The sequence below is a fragment of the Argopecten irradians genome, chromosome 9 (genome assembly GCF_041381155.1).
Source record: "Argopecten irradians isolate NY chromosome 9, Ai_NY, whole genome shotgun sequence".
In the NCBI taxonomy this organism is placed as follows: Eukaryota; Metazoa; Mollusca; class Bivalvia; order Pectinida; family Pectinidae; genus Argopecten; species Argopecten irradians.
In genome coordinates this window covers 26892653-26910502 of record NC_091142.1, presented here as the reverse complement: position 1 = coordinate 26910502, position 17850 = coordinate 26892653, and the positions used below count along the sequence as shown (strand labels likewise).

Below are 17850 nucleotides of genomic sequence, written 5' to 3'. Positions count from 1 at the left end.
TGATTACTTGGCATAATTGATGTGGGTTTTTTTCGAAAAAAAATGAAGTAAATAAAAATGGTAATGTTTACCAAGTTGGTATAAACAGACGAAAAGAAAGAAAAAGAGAAAAAAGGGAAAAAAAGATAAAGATAAAGGGAAAGATATAATACAGCAAACTGACTTATATCCGCGACGACTAAATTTCGCGTTTCCATGCCACCAACATTTCCAAGGCTGTTTAATGTCGCGATCTACAGGTAAAAAACTGTAAGTTGTAGTAGAATAGTTCTGTGCCGATTTAATTTTACGAATTCTTGTCGACCGCAAAACAATCGCGAAAATAAGTCTGAATACAGTAAATCAGTATATTGATATCCGAAACTTATTTCAGCTGTGTCTACTCTCATTGATGTGTAAGATAGATGTGTATTCCAGCATACTGTACAGTCCCTCTCTACCTACTTGACATTGATCTACAACTGTTATATAGGATGTGATCTATACATTAAAGCCTACTCTAGTGATCCTCTACCCACTGATCTAGTTATCCAGATAACAGATTCAGGCATTTCACTACGGCTCCACTTAAATCAATAACCACGAGTGTCTAACCGATTAAACTTCTGAATCCCAAGGTCGGTCATGTAATTCTAGATTTAGATAAAACAAAAGAGCAGATTCAGATAATTTCCGATCGTTGCCAGTCGAGTAAAGAGTTGATTTTAATCAGCTGAAATTGTAAGCGTTCCAGCCGCAAAGTAGGACATGACAATGTCATATCAAATTTAAAAATAATATCTTCAAGAAAGCTCCGCTATGACTAGAATATATTAGAATTTGTAAAATAATATCTAGAATATATTAGAGTTTGTACATTAAGCTTCCGTTGAAAGATCAGATATTTCGATAATATCACAATTGTTCATTTTATGTAATAATTGTATACTGCCTATTCGCGCTACAACTTGTGTAACGTCATTGATAAGATGTAGACAGTCTTTATAATAAATACCATAAATGTGGACACTTACGCGAGATGGAATTTCCGCCAATTACTCAAAGGTTACGTGATAATGAAAATCTCGCGAAAATATCCACATCTATAGTAATTGTTTTCGGAACTATTATTTTGATAGTATTTGATGTATAGCGATTTATTTTAACTTTTAAATTGGAATATGTAGTATACTGTCATTTACAATATATTAACTATAATAACAACAACATATAGCGATGGAAAATGATAAAGAATCTGTTCAAACATAGGTTAAGCACATACATGTAGATACACTAATCTACAACGCTTAACAAATGTTTGCCCTTATTGTTAGATTTCAATAACCTTTACTACTTTTCTACTTAACAAATCTTGTTATTATCAACGCTATATATGACGCAAGGTAGTTATTTGTCGTATCCTTTTGCAATATATATTTTGATAAAATGGAGCATTTTTTACACGTATAGTACTTGCATGTATTTTATATATATATTCCTAATATTCAACTTACATTTGAATAAACATTTCTCTGAACAGTTAACTTAATGTGAAGAATGTACTCGCCAGCAGGTGTCGCTATTACATTGATTTATACGCGATGAATGTCTTGTTTTATCACTACACAAGGTGTATGGGATATATCCTTCCGCCGCGAAAAGAGTGCGTACATTCCTCGCAGATATCGTCCTTGCACGTGCCATATTGGCCAGCTGTTCGTTCTATCACGTGCTGAAGTTAATGTGGTGATGCGTTTGCTATCTGTTTGTGCAAAGGTATTTGACAACCAATAAAAGTTTTCGCTATGTTTACATTGCTCTTTAGCCAAGTGTTAAATTGTAATCAGCGAGGCCATGCTATTCCGCACTCTGACTTAACGCTTATTTACACACGATTTATGTTCGCTTCTGACGTCAGAAAAAAGAGATTTTGTCTATCTTATCACAGATAACTAGCATAGCATTAAATTCAAAAGCCGATGTTAAATATATGATTATATTTTTCTGCGTTTGATGGCGTGATACGACAGTTATCGCTTAGAGTAAAAACCCCACTTCCTAACACCCTCATCTTGTTGATAACTTAGTGTGTTGTATATGTTGTTTTTCTGTGTCCCTGCTGTGCCATTCTATATAGACGTGGGTTTTTCTTCAGTGCAGTAGGTAGTAACTACCACTCTGAACAAAGTTACCTCTAAAATTATGTTATATTGACTAACTGTAGCAGATCAGGTTCTCCAAATAATACGATTGTTTACTACCTTTATTGAATTTTTAGCGTTCATACATTTCTTCCTTGTTTTATTTTTTTCATGACATTATATGAATTTGCAGTATTTAATATGCATTTTTTTTAGCAAATCCAATCTTTTTTTTATTATATTACTTTTTATTGTCTTTTTGTATCATTATTGTAAGCATTGCACTGTAAAACTTCTGAAGATGTTAAAAGTTTTCAGAAGAAGCAAAATTCTGGAAAGATATATGAATGAACCCAATATAACTGAACAGAGATGGGGATACGTCAGAACAAGGGGAATGACATGTGAGAAGGGTTAATTTGTGTTTGTATTGGCAGAAAAAGTAGTGTGCGAGATTGGCGTTCGAAATGAGGAAAACACATTCATTGCATTCTAACATTACGTCATTTTGTACCAATTGTTCGCATTTCTTGGGCTTTTTTATTTATTTTGCAGAATTTGTAGAAAAAAATCAGACAATTGCGTTGCCATTTACAGCTTCTAAATATTCACTTATCAAACTGGCATGAACTGTACTATTTTCTGGCTTCAAAATTAACACCACATGTGATACGAGTTCTCTATACAATTAATATGTGTTCAACTATATTAATACATGTAAACATGACTGGCTTTCATTTTCTCTGTAAATGTTTCAGAGTATACTCTGTTTTATTATATCGCATTTCGTCTCATTTCATTTTCCGATGGACTTTAGACGTTTGCAGAAAGTGTTTTCATACCTGAGAATATCAAAGGGTGATTGTTCGGTATTTGACATAGTACATTGATAACGAGGCTAGCTACATAACAACGTGACAGTGCAACGGTTTTGAATGATAGGTGTTCATTGTGTTTTGGGAATTGAACATCATTCAATGATAAACATATGCATGGCAAAGAAATATTCCACAATCGCCGTTTTACCCATATTAACGCAAAGTGAAATGGCCGACATCAAATGGAACCCTGTTTCTGTCGGGTTGGAGTGTACCATGCATTGCAACCCATTGTATAGAAATTAAGTTGGTTTTGTTTCGATTGTCGACAAGATAATGATTAAAGATTTTTTTTTTGCAATTTATCGCTGTCATCAGAGCATCGTTAAGATTTCAAGAACTAACGATACTCTGAGCGATATAAAATGACGCCAGCGTTACATCAAGTGGCATGCAATAGTGATCGACCAGGTTAATCCGATCATTTAATCTTGCATTAGAAACAAAATTCAATGTGTAGTTGTCACGTTGATGTCAAGTTTTTTTTCAAATTGAACACAATTTAAATTTTGTTCTCATTTAAAACTTGAGCTGCATCCGGTTGGAAATTATGTGAGAATGCATGCCAACTAGACAATTGGAATAACGACGATTGCGTTTGGTAAGATCACATAGCGGGATTGCAATGAAAAAATAATTAATCAAATATAAACTTTTAGAGTTTGCAGGGTCCAGTTGTTCAAAGGGTGGTTATCTTAATCACTTTTAATTAATTTTCAATTCTCATTTGTTGTAAAATCTTTGGTTTAGTCGGCAAATAATAGAGCTCTTAAGAATCGTGTAACATTTTGTACCGTTAGTGTTGCAAGAATTAATTTCATCTTGAACTGAAACTTTCGTTAAACTGTAATTAGCCTAATCACCTTATGAACAGCTGGAGCTGATATTGTTTCGGTTCATGTGAGTCAATATAGTTTTGATCTTTAATTCTAAACGATAAGTTCGTGGCAGGAACAAAATGCAGGAAATTTGATATCTGATAAACAGAGAAGAAGATAAACCATGATAAGAAATATTCAGATTAAAAAAGGGGGAGTGTTAGTTCAGGTTACCACTTGATATAAGAGAAAGGTATATACATTTGTATACTGTACACGTAAGTATGTCATATTGATCGTTCGTATGTCAACCCTTTATTTCTTTATTTGATTCCATAAACATAAAAAGGCAGACACTCGAGTTGACATTTAACGCTTCTTTAACTGTCCTAAACTGTGATATACAACTATTTTAAAGTTCAATAAAATAACGTGTATATATAAAGAAGCGGAATATCGAGCAAGGAATTGAATCTTTTTTTGATTTTGGGACGCTATCAGAATATATTTGTTTTCTATGTTAAAACTTAACTTCAGGCATGGTACCAAGTTTCTTTAGATTCAATTCAGACATTCATTAAACGAAGTGTTCAAACTGACATATAAATCAATGGAAACATTCATGTTTTCTAAAGTTCATGCATGTTTTTAAGAGCAAACTGTACTTTTCTTGCACTTACAATTTCATTTTCTATTGGAATGTAAATATTTGTAAACGGTTCTTGCAGACATCACATATTTATCTAAGCGTTCTAGGGATACATTGTTTGATTGCAAAACCATATGTTCTCATAATGCAGGTCATATGTAAACTTATCTACCCCTCGTCTTTGAATAATAGTTATTTCTGTGTTTTGTAAATTGAAGCTTACTCAATGATATGCATATCAAAGAAATATTCCAATATATCTTATATCGTGAAATTGAAGTCTTCTGTGAATTGTCAGTGCTAATGAATGAGGACAACTGTACTAACCCAGTTCTATGTATAGTGCTTCTAAGTGCATATCTGTGAAAATTTAACACGAGAGTTACTGAAAGGTGAAATATATGATACAGATTTGACTTTTTCATTTGACGTTACATTCGGATACCACCGATGTGTCTTAAAAAGAATCAAACTATTTTTTTTCTTTTTCATATATATTTTTATTCAATCAAATATAATATTACAACGTTTGATTTATTGATAAATGTCCAAATCCAAAACAATAGGTACACAGTTATACTGATCATTACAATATAGTACTTATAGATCAACACAAGTACGCGGAAGTCTTCATGTAAAAAAAAAGATATTGTGCTAAATTTCATATTGAATTACATCTATGATAATGTTCCATTTGTAGGTAACCGGCCGTATCGTATTTTGTTGAGGTCCATCCCTTCTTTTTCGTATCGTATTTTCAGTTGAGGTCCATACCTTCTTTTTCGTATCGTATTTTCAGTTGAGGTCCATACCTTCTTTTTCGTATCGTATTTTCAGTTGAGGTCCATCCCTTCTTTTTCGTATAGTATTTTCAGTTGAGATCCATCCTTTATTTTTCCTATCGTATTTTCAGTTGAGATCCATCCTTTATTTTTCCTATCGTATTTTCAGTTGAGTTCCACCTCTTCTTTTTCGTATAGTATTTTCAGTTGAGATCCATCCTCTTTTTCGATGTTATGGTGTGATATGCTCGGATTAACTGTATAACAAATACCATCAGACCAGAACTGGAAAAGTTAAGGTCAATTCCTCAACGGACGTCATGGAAATAACTGTAACGTCACAGATTCCCTTTCACAAGTTTTGCAATAAGACGAAGTTCCACGGCGATATCTCAAGGCGAATAGGCAAGATTTGGTACCCGTTTTGTTAACAGCAATTCATTGTAACTTTGTAAGTGTGGACCTCGTCTTGTCCTGTTGTAGCAAACCACCTTTAGAGAGGTAACCTCGTTTTATGTCACGTCATGTATGGGGGTTCTCAGCTGGTCTAGTAAGTTTGCATAGTACACTCAAATTACTGTACTTCTCTTGGTACACTGGTCAACATAATAACGTCCCGAACTACTGTTCCTATCATCCTGCTAGCAAATGACTGAGTCAAGCATTTATTTAGTATCCATGACTTCGGTCCTAGCCACTGACGACCCTGGTGTTGTTAAAATGATTGAACAAGACGTTGCATTAATAAAGCTCTGGTTGCCGTGGCTAAAGGATTTCATGTTCCTGTAAACCAGTCCATACCTAAACGATCATGTAAGATTGTACATGTAGAAACGCTAAAATCTAACAATTGGGTCATACTTTCCGTCGGACGTGAGAATCTTTTACTCATATCTATCCCACTAAAACGTCTAACGCTAGCGCTATTTCTTCTAAATAAATTGTCAGAGTATACCCGATCCCGAACTTTCTTACATATTTCTTCGTCGGTAGTATCCAGAGTGCGTTCAGACCTATTCTAAGATGTTCTACGGCGTTTGTATTTCCCAACTTGTATCTCCTTGCATTTTAAACTTTTAAATAAAAGTATCGTCTCTTATCATTGAATGACTCGATACATGTGTTATTTTGCACCCCGGTATAAAACATTCATGACATATATACACCATTTCTTGATCCTTCGAGTCTACATGGTATAAAATTTCCATTAATGTAGAAAATAATACGATATACAGAATAAGTACATGTGTATGCATTTGAATGCTCAAGTAGAAAATTTACAATGACGATGTTGACCCTATTTGAAGCTTCAAGCTTCATTTTCGAAGAGTCCATTAGCATAGCAGATTCACAGTCGGACATTGACAATTCCACCAGAAATTTCTGATTCTCAGATCCCAAAGCAGATATATCATATGAATTTTACTGCTAACCGTTCCAGCTTTATCGGAAATCGCTGAACACTTCAGGAAATATATGTCATTTGCTGCGCGTTTTCTGCACGCAAGGCCATCGGGTTCTCTATAGAGTTGTAATTGCTATTTTGGTAGGTGGAGCAGATTGGCACCAATCGACTAGCACGTTATCAATTCTTAGATAACACACAAGGTATTTCTGAATTTTTGAAAAAATTGCAAATCAAACATTTGTGATATTTAGGATGATTTTATTAAACCAGGAAGAATTATCAGCCACAACAATCTAAGGAATTTTAAAAGTTGGACTAGGTATCTCCTGAAATAAATGTAACGTTCCCCTTTCCTAAGGAATTTTAAAAGTTGGACTAGGTATCTCCTGAAATAAATGTAACGTTTCCCTTTCGTTGGACTAGGTATCTCCTGAAATAAATGTAACGTTTCCCTTTCGTTGGACTAGGTATCTCCTGAAATAAATGTAACGTTTCCCTTTCGTTGGACTAGGTATCTCCTGAAATAAATGTAACGTTTCCCTTTCGTTGGACTAGGTATCTCCTGAAATAAATGTAACGTTTCCCTTTCGTTGGACTAGGTATCTCCTGAATAAATGTAACAGTGTAATGTTTCCCTTTCGTTGGACTAGGTATCTCCTGAAATCAGTGTAACGATTCCCTTTCGTTGGACTAGCATCGTGGACTAGTATCTCCTGAAATCAGTGTAACGTTTCCCTTTCGTTGGACTAGGTATCTCCTGAAATAAATGTAACGTTTCCCTTTCGTTGGACTAGGTATCTCCTGAAATAAATGTAACGTTTCCCTTTCGTTGCAATTTCCGAAGAAAACTATATATAGTTATGTCATAATTAGGTGCAGTGTGGAATATCTAGTAATATTGGAAAAGAAGTAAACAAATTATGCTCAACCCTTTATCAATGTTTTGACAATAAAATTTATAAATGTCACATTCAAATTGCATGCAAGTATTTGTGTTATGTTTTTGTGTGTATAAAATATTCAAAATATTCCATGATCAAATATCAAATATACATCATCATATAAAACATGTTATCAGTTCGTTAAATTAACTAACATGAAAATTGGAAAATAGTTTATTTGTTTTTCAAAGAGTTGCTAAGGGATATTTGTTTTTTTTGGTTTGTTTTTTTTTCACACTGGAACTTTCTTTTTATGAGATAGTTTATATCAAATACTCAGCGTTTTATCTTGATATTGCTGGTCTAAACTAATTGTAAAACAGCTTGCCGGGTCATAAATCCGGATTCAAAAAGCTCATCTCTCACATCTGAAGCTTGGTTCGCTCTATATAGTGTACAGATGTGTCGATTGCATCTTTATGTCTGTGTTTTACTGTAATAAAACGAGGCAGTAAAACAGCTTCCATTTACAATAAAATATAATTTGATATTTCATAGTTTATTCAGATATTTGCTTCACAAAAATGGGCAATTGTAATAGAAATGCTACATATCACTTGTTTATTTTATCGATTGTATTTATCTTCATTCTGAGGTTTTATTTTTGGAATTTATCAATAAATCATTAAGTGTATAATGCATATTTGATAACTGCAATGCAGATTTTGGGCACCTCGGAAGGTATAGAGATAGCTTCTACTATTCATAGTCGCAATGAAAATTAGAAAAATACATTCAATCCATATATTTACATTATAATTATTTATTAAGATAAAAATTATTGAAAGGTTATTATATTGTATTCAAAATTACGACACCCAGATACGACGATAAACGAGAATAATGAAACAGCTGGATGACAAAGTCGTTCCACAACGTCCCGTTTTCAAGCTTCCGCCTTCCGATCGACCTAATTTTGCAAATGACAAACGATAAACAAGAAATATAGTTAAAATAAGATTTGATTGACTTAGTATGGTAAACCTTAATTTATTTTACATCAAGAAACAACACATTAGAGATAAATACATTAAAATATTGTGGGGACTATTTTTATAGATATGAAACTGGCGTATTGTTTGAAATGAGCTGATCGATGCACGAGAATCGTTGTATTCATAGTGTTTTCATAGGCAATTGTTCGTTTTCGTTAGTTGGTTGATTCATATAGTGACGAAACACTCAGAATGTAAATTTAAGGAAATATAATCTACGGCCTTAGACGAGGTTACAATGCCAAACAAATGCAAGATTAAACTATGTTAACAGTGAAGATTCATTTCGCTCCTTTGCCGTCTGGCGCATGCGCAGTGATAGTCAACTAACGCTCGGCAATTAGGACGACGGTAGGAAACATAATACGACCCGCTTTATGAAAATTAACATTTATTTTATTAAAATTTAATTGTTCAGAAGGTGATGACGGTGTAATATGAACGGTAAGCTAATAACTTTTGCGATTCTACAAAATGATCAATCTCGTTTTACATTTCCTTAAAAATTAAAAGCCTTTAATTTCTTAATTTGCAAAGCCAAATTATATATCTTTCACATATAAGAGGTACTAGTATATATGCCATAGATTGTAATGTTAAAGCTTTACAATAGGCAACATGGTTAATATATTCACAAAACATGACATTAATTCGGATTTTTCGCGGGAAACTTTGTGAAAATAGCGTAATTTCTCTATCGTGTTATTTTCAGCGTTTACAGAATGCATAGTGAGGGCTTTCGTGAAATCGTGTGAATAAGTCCGGACATATCTATGCATTTTGGTACAGATCGTATCCTATAATGTTATCAGAATGGCCCACTTATTCAACAATCTTTTCGGAACCTAACCCAGTCATTTCCTTATAGTTGCTTATATGTCTCCTATTTGCAAATTTCCAGACTTTGTTCTGGATTACCAATTAATGAATTATCCCCTATTTCAATAGTTCAGAATCGAATCAGACTTATTGGTGTATTATAAATACAACTGTACAGATGTAATATATACCTGCAATATATATGGTTCACAGATTACGAGGACAGAATATCAGTTTCCTAATCTGCTCTGCGACAGCTTGACAATGTTTGATGACACATTCAATAAATGTAATATTCAGCCTTTATGTACTGGTGTTTCTAGTTCGCCTCGATCTGATATCACATTATGTATACATTGTATAATAAATGAGTCCTTATGACGTCATCATATTGGTATACTACTCATAAAAGCGATTGTAGCTTATTCTAACGACTTGGAATGATATACATTTCCCGTGGACATTTTGTATATTGTGTTTAGTGTAGAGATATTTCTGTTGAGTCACATTTATCAATTTAAGTATTCTATAATATACGGTAGTGTATATATTTATATTCAAATAAAGTGTATTTCGTTCTTTTCTTTTTTCTCTTTCCCGCAAATCAAATTAGCCAAAATTAATTCAATGATCTTAAGATTCCTTGGAAACACAAGTATAATTAAAACAGGGGTTCGTCTTGTGTGTCCAGGTGGTGTTGAGCGAGGAATGGCCGGACCATTTATCGGGTGTCCAGGTGGTGTTGAGCGAGGAATGGCCGGACCATTTATCGGGTATCCAGGTGGTGTTGGGAGGATGGCCCATTTATCGGTCCAGGGGTGTTGGGCGAGGAATGGCCGGACCATTTATCGGGTGTCCAGGTGGTGTTGGGCGAGGAATGGCCGGACCATTTATCGGGTGTCCAGGTGGTGTTGGGCGAGGAATGGCCGGACCATTTATGGTTCATGGGTGGTCGACCATTTTGGTTCAGGTGGTGTTGGCGAGAATGGCCGGACCATTTATCGGGTGTCCAGGTGTGTGGCGAGGAATGGCCGGACCATTTATCGGTGGTGTTGGCGAGGAATGGCCGGACCATTTATCGGGTATCCAGGTGGTGTTGGGCGAGGAATGGCCGGACCATTTATCGGGTGTCCAGGTGGTGTTGGGCGAGGAATGGCCGGACCATTTATCGGTCGGTGGTGTCGAGGAATGCGGACCATTTATCGGTGGGTGGTGTTGGGCGAGGAATGGCCGGACCATTTATCGGGTGTCCAGGTGGTGTTGGGCGAGGAATGGCCGGACCATTATCGGTTCCAGGTGGTTGGCGAGGATTTTATCGGGTATCCAGGTGGTGTGGCGCATTGTGTCCAGGTGGTGTTGGGCGAGGAATGGCCGGACCATTTATCAGGTGTCCAGGTGGTGTTGGGCGAGGAATGGCCGGACATTTATCAGGTGTCCAGGTGGTGTTGGGCGAGGAATGGCCGGACCATTTATCGGGTATCCAGGTGGTGTTGGGCGAGGAATGGCCGGACCATTTATCGGGTGTCCAGGTGGTGTTGGGCGAGGAATGGCCGGACCATTTATCAGGTGTCCAGGTGGTGTTGGGCGAGGAATGGCCGGACCATTTATCAGGTGTCCAGGTGGTGTTGGGCGAGGAATGGCCGGACCATTTATCAGGTGTCCAGGTGGTGTTGGGCGAGGAATGGCCGGACCATTTATCAGGTGTCCAGGGTTGTGGTGGTGTTGGGCGAGGAATGGCCGGACCATTTATCAGGTGTCCAGGTGGTGTTGGGCGAGGAATGGCCGGACCATTTATCAGGTGTCCAGGTGGTGTTGGGCGAGGAATGGCCGTACCATTTAACGGGTGTCCAGGTGGTGTTGGGCGAGGAATGGCCGGACCATTTATCAACAAAAACATCGCAGGCGGTGGTATTCCTACTAATGTGTGCCAAAGATATTCGGAGCTTTGGTTGACGTCATCGCCATGTTTTCTGAATTTTTTTATAGAGGTAGTCGGGCCGTTTCGCTAAACCTGCCTATATTATTTGGTGTTTTTTGTGTGAGTGGGTTTTTTTCACAATGAAATAATATAGGCAGGTTTATCGGACTTTATTACAGTAACTTGTATTACTGTACAGGCTATTGGTCCTACACCCGTTATCCCTTGTCGTCCATTTGTAATTGATTTAATGAATGTAGACTGGAAATCCTAGCCAAGCAAACAATCGTATTTCCATATTAGGCAATCATATGTTGTTTTCAATGGAAAATTTATTCTAGCAGACTCCCTCTGGCACATTTTCCAGAAATCTCCGGAAATTAACATAACAAAGCATAGATCACAAGCGCTTGTAGATCATAATTCCGAATTTGCATATTCAGAGTTATCTGCACTTGCGGATAGGTATTGATTGTGGCGTCATGCGTTTGGGAGCGTAACGTCATGCGTTTCGGAGAAAACGACGAGAATTGCGCTCACAAAATAATGACGTAACAATCGATACCTACACGCAAGGGAGCTAACTCTGTAATATGCAAAAACGGAATAATATAAAGTTGGTGTAAAAAGTATAACGATACAGTTCTATTGGTTAGCTCTGGTTACCTGTAGTGTAGATTGGTCGTATGACATTGTTTGTATTCCAAACAGATCGCACACACGAGCTCCAATTCACATTTGCAATTAAAACAATTCAACGAAGCAAATTTGAAGTATTTTCGTCAACAATTTTTAATAACGATATTTAAAACAGATATTCTAGAACACATTATACTAAATCTTAAACTCTGCAATAATCGAGTTATGCGTACGCACCATACATCAGAAAATTTAGCATTTAATTCTCCAACATCCATTACATGTACACGTTATGCAGCTATTCATTTCACATTTCCAATCATTCACAATCTCTCCAAACAAAAAATAAGTTATATACAAATATATACTATTGCTGAAATGACGATTTGAAGGGATTTGAATAGTAATCATTGCATTGTCAGAATCAACTGTTTTATGAGGTCAACTTCAGATCGTCTATGAATTTAATCCATGCGAGTTCGGATCTGTTTTTGTTTTTTACAACGAACAGGTTGTCCACAAAATTTTCAGATTCTACACATCACAGATTTTAATTTTGAAAATACGGAATATTAAATATTATCTTATATTCAAAAATTATTAATAGCAGTAGTAATGTCTAAATCTCTGATAGTATTTATTTGATCTGTATGATAATATTTTAGGGTTTTCTGCCCTTGTGTGTATTTATTGTTTCGTCTTATGTTCGTTTTAAGTCTTAATGTCATATTTTCGGCGAAAATGACGTTTGTTTTCACGTGCAAACTATGAATGTCAAGCATAAATATATATACTTTAGTAACTATCCGCGAAGGGAGATAATTTTTCCATCTGACGGAATAAGACGATAGCGAGACTGTTGTCATTATACACCTGTTGTCACACCACATTCTTTTTTAACACAAATTTATAATTAAGCTACGCGGATTCACACAGTTTGCAAACAATTTTTTTTTGCATACCCCGATAAAATTAAAAAATAGTGACATCAATACTTGTAATTAATTTTATACTCTATTTGATAAAATGAAGTATGTTTAAATGTAACATTATAGTGGTTTTTCAAGGGATTCTTTTTTCCGAATCAATACGCAACGTCAATGTCTCTATTGTGACGTCACGATAACGTCGAGGTTTCACGCCATTCTCGGATTTTTTTTTTTCATAGTGGTATGCAAAAAAAAAATTGGCCAATCAGAAAGCCAGATTTGGTATGAAAACAAAGAAAAATTAATTATTTAACAATAAACAAGATACACCCCATCCCACCCACCAACACAGTATTTTATAAATCCACTTCTAATACAAATGTATAATTAACAACTAACAAGATACCCCCCAACCAACACAGTCTTGTATAATTCCACGTCTTATACGAATGTAATACTCGGTAGGTATAACAATACAATATAAGGAGGACAAAGTATCGATAACTAGTCTGACATGTTATGACCGACCTCACACCTCCTAGTCGATAATTCGGTAGCTGATGTACATTGACATTGTCCATCTCTAGGTCGGTAGGTAATTTTAAGATTTTTAGAAGTCATTAACAGAATCCCTTTTCTGAAGAATCGAAAGAAATATGATGTAAAAATTAATGTAAATATTTCCCCATAGGAAATCGTTACATAAATGAGTTTCCCCCCCTAAATTATATAATGCTTTTCTATGGAAAAAATATCTTGATTTATTAAATGTTCATGAAACTAGGCCCAGGGCGTTCCCATGTCTCTCCAGGTAGCAACAACATACACATGATTCTTAAGATACTCCGCAAACGATACAAGACTCTTACTTTTTATTGAAACAAGTACACACATACAATCTAAAATTCGTCTAGATATTTTGTCATGGCCTGTTATATAAGACTGGAATCTTCAAGGATGTTTGATTAGCAAAACGTCATAAAGAAAATTTTGATAAATATTTCCGTTTGTTTTTGCTACTGAAATAAAATGAAACGTATTAAGAAAATACACAAGACATCTCTTCGATAACTCACTCATTCATACTTGTCATATCGCTGTTAAAATATAAGATCAATAGATTTGTGTACTCACAATAAATAATTCATTTCTGTCGCTCATTTACTAATAAGAGTACACAACCACTTATTGACGCTCGGTCCCAATATATAGCACTGATATGATCGGTTCAATACAAACGCACGCGCATTGGGACACAATCGGTCACGGTAACCCACAACAAAACTGTACCAACGTGCCCCCTAGAGTATTTGTCATTGTCATATGTATATACTTAACAATGCCATTATCATAGGGCTTAGTAATATTTTGCTGACATTTCATATCCGGAGACTTGTATTGTTCCGGTATCTAATTAGAATGGCTTTTCATCCTTCCGGTATTATCCGGAGACTTGCATTGTTACGGTTTCTGATTAGAATTGGTTTTTGTCATTGCGATCGTTACACTGTTTTAGGTAACGTTTGGATTTATTCCACAGTGGATGTTATTCAAGATTTAATCAATCGATTTTACGTCAAATGAAAATAAGTATATCATGTATGTAGGCGAACCTAGTAGTTTTTATCATTGCGTATAGGATTAAAAATGAGGTATTAAATGAACTGTATCGCAATACGAACCTATTATATAACGTAATGTCCAGACAGAAACTGGAGTGTGCATCAAAGACCAAACAGACCTATCGGATTACTTTCATAGCGTAGTGTTTTATAACATGCATTCTGATCAACCACAGTTACTTCCCTTCGTTTATCTCCCTTAGAACAGACGGAGTGAAACGAAGGGAAGTAACTCTGGCGTATTAGAATTATAACATATATTGTATTTTAATCAGATTGCAACTAGACAGTATAATACAAAATAAAATCGCAAACATACATTTTCACATCCATGCAATGAAGACATTTGAGCAAAAATATTGGAAATTGCAAAGTATTGGAAAAAACTATATAAATATATATCATGATTTCTAAACTGTCATATCGTAGATCTTGCCGGACTTTTGTGATAATCTATCGTAAATCCCTTTGTCGTAAACTCAAGTATGGCATCCAAGTAATCCAGAGTCAAGCTATCGGCCCAGGATAATGACCGAAGGTTTTCCAGAAATCCACAATGGCCACCTCTTTCCGTGGCAACCATCAGGAAGTTGGGATAGTACTTAAATAGATCGTACGGAATGTTGTTATTTTTGTACACGGGATCGTCAAGACTGCTGACAAACATTAAAGGTACAGATATATCATCTACGTCTCTAAGAGGGTTGTTTCTTTCCCAGAATTCCTCAATAGTCCCGTATCCATGCATCTTACACGAAACACACTGGTCATACTCATTCAGTGACCAAGTTTTCAAAGCCCTTTGAACATCAACAACTTTTAAAAGGGCTTTAGCATGCTGCCATAAAATTTTCTTTAAATAAAGCAATAAAAATAGATCATACACTCCATTTATCTTCTGTTTCGATCGCTCCGAAATGTCAAATGAGGGCGAAATACATACGCCTCCACATATATGCGCCGAGGATCCAAATTCTCCAAGATACGATAGCAAAACCTCACATCCGGTTCCGTACGATACCATAGTAATGAGAGCCTTTGGAAACCGACCGTGTATATATTTTACGACTTGCCGCAAGTCGGATGGGTCACCGTAGCTTTGGAATTTTGGTGTTGTAAGCACTGTGCCGCCATGTCCTCGGCGATTGAAAACTACAGTCTGAAAGCCTCGTTTAGCAGCAGCATGACAAATTTTAGACACACCAACAGCACATCCGGTGATTCCCGGAATAACCACCATGACTGTTTTCCGCTTCCGTTTTTGCACGTGAATGTTACTAACCCAATCAAGGGCTACAACACCTTTGTCTTTCAATAGTAAATATTCCCTGTCAAATTGGACACTTGCATGTGGAAGTATCCATGGCAACAATGTCTGTAGATGACGATTCCTTAAGATTAATTCGACGGAGAACATTCTTGTTGCTAAGGAACATTTCCGTAATATGTGTGTAGCTAATGTGGACTCCTTGTAGTAAAGTTTAGGTAAAGTCTCCTTCGGACCCAGCAGAGATTTCAGAAATACGAAAGCACTTAGTATAACTGTACCAATTACGGCAATGTAAAAAGGTAGGAAGAAAATATAATAAACAGCCAACATACCGCCTGCTTCATGGTCCCAGCCCGTGCTAGTCAACTCAGCAGTCTTTAATGACAGAACTTGGTGCGATTTTTCTATATATCTGACTATAAACACAGTCGATACTTGTGACTGTCAGTCAGCGAGCATGGCTCCGCCTCATATCGCTCTACAAACATAGCCCGAGATGCAGAAGCAACACGTGCGCGGGAACGAAGGGAGCAATCTAGCTACAGCTGCTGAGCTGTACTGCCGCTGGCAAAGTTTGTGTATGTACGCTATGGAGACGTGTTACGGGGACCATCAGGTGTTTGGACAATAATTGATTTCAGAGAAGGAGCTTTGAACTGGAGCATCACATGAGCTGTATATAGTAGAATTATACCACAAATCTACCGCTAATCCGTTACAATTGTCACAGGCAATCAATTTCACATTCATCTGGCCTCCGTGTAGGCCGAAATCGTAGGCTTGTGATGCTGCTGAGGCTGGATTAAGATGCATTCATCTCCAGTGGTTATATAGTATTCTATATGATAAAGTCACTTATAGATCCAGGGACTTATGTGTCCCTTGGTTAGATAGCAAGCCCGTATCCCATGGAGATATGTACAGGGCCTGTAGATCATCCCAGGTATCCCGTGGATGTTATATGAATATATATAGTAGTTATATCAGCTATCAATATTTCGTCCCAGCTGCAGGACCTCAGTACCACTGTTCCAGACCTTTGTTATGATAGAGAGCGACACTTCACTGCCGCACCGTTCAATAAGTAATGATAATCATACATTTATGAAGTCATTTGAGAGTATCTCTCTCCCTTCTCCTGGTACGGAATGACCGATTTATGATGATAGAGATCTAGGTCAATAGATTATTGACAGGTTAGATCGTGTTGAAGTTTTATCACAAAAACTGGGAGAGTTTAGATATTGATTTTAACACAACTTAAAACATAAAACAAATGTTCAAATATAACGAGATATATATTATTTTATCGACCCAAAAATCTCCCAAAATGCCGATTTTAAAACCCAGAAATCCATACAGTTCTCGTCTATTATATTTTCTACGTCACCTGTACATGTATTTGAAACATTTTATTCGCGTATTCTCATTACACATGAAAAGTAATGGCACGAAAAAAAAGACTCATTTGTTCGAAAGACTAACAACGAAAAGTAATGCTTGCAAAAGAATCTGAAAGTTCCAAAATAGCAAATAAAATTCACAAGAACAGTTCAAGTAATATGTAATACATATACAATATCATCTGTGTTAGATTGTTTGATATGGGTTTCGTATTCAGTCTCTGTATTTAATTTTGTCGACTAGTTACAATATAAACATAAAAAGTATAATCTACCCGCTTTGAGAAAAAACACATAGATCTATGTTTGGTGCATAGTACAGTGGGTGATCTTTTGTTATTTTGTCCCAATTTATATAACATCCGGTTGTATGGTTCTGTAGGCCCTAATCCGCGGTTTTTTTTCGTATTCCGCATGATTTCCGGTATTCGGTGGACCACATTGTGAAATCCCGGAAAATGACAGTTTTTCCAATATAAAGGAATTTACTGGCACGCAAACCGCTTTATTTCAAAACGTCCAGCATAAAGAATTCCCTCCTACACAAGATTTAGGTCACATACTACACAAATCGATACTCGAGGAAAGCATGTGAAATACTAGCGTGCCTCTGCAAAAACGATAGCGTCATATACTGACCAAAGCATTTATCAAAATTG

At 36.2% G+C, this 17850-nt stretch overlaps 2 protein-coding genes across 2 annotated transcripts; one reads left to right on the top strand and one right to left on the bottom strand.

Moving 5' to 3' along the window:
* Positions 1-10242: 10242 nt before the first annotated feature.
* Positions 10243-11419, top strand: LOC138330676 (uncharacterized). The gene is made up of 2 exons (XM_069278220.1): positions 10243-10615; positions 10761-11419. The coding sequence occupies exons 1-2, from the start codon at positions 10243-10245 to the stop codon at positions 11417-11419; spliced, it is 1032 nt and encodes a 343-aa protein (XP_069134321.1).
* Positions 11420-11676: 257 nt separating this feature from the next.
* On the bottom strand, positions 11677-16285 carry LOC138331914 (protein ABHD15-like). Its single transcript, XM_069279775.1, has one exon. It carries the CDS (start codon positions 16116-16118, stop codon positions 14937-14939), a length of 1182 nt encoding a protein of 393 aa, XP_069135876.1. The 5' UTR covers positions 16119-16285; the 3' UTR covers positions 11677-14936.
* Between the last annotated feature and the right edge of the window lie 1565 nt (positions 16286-17850).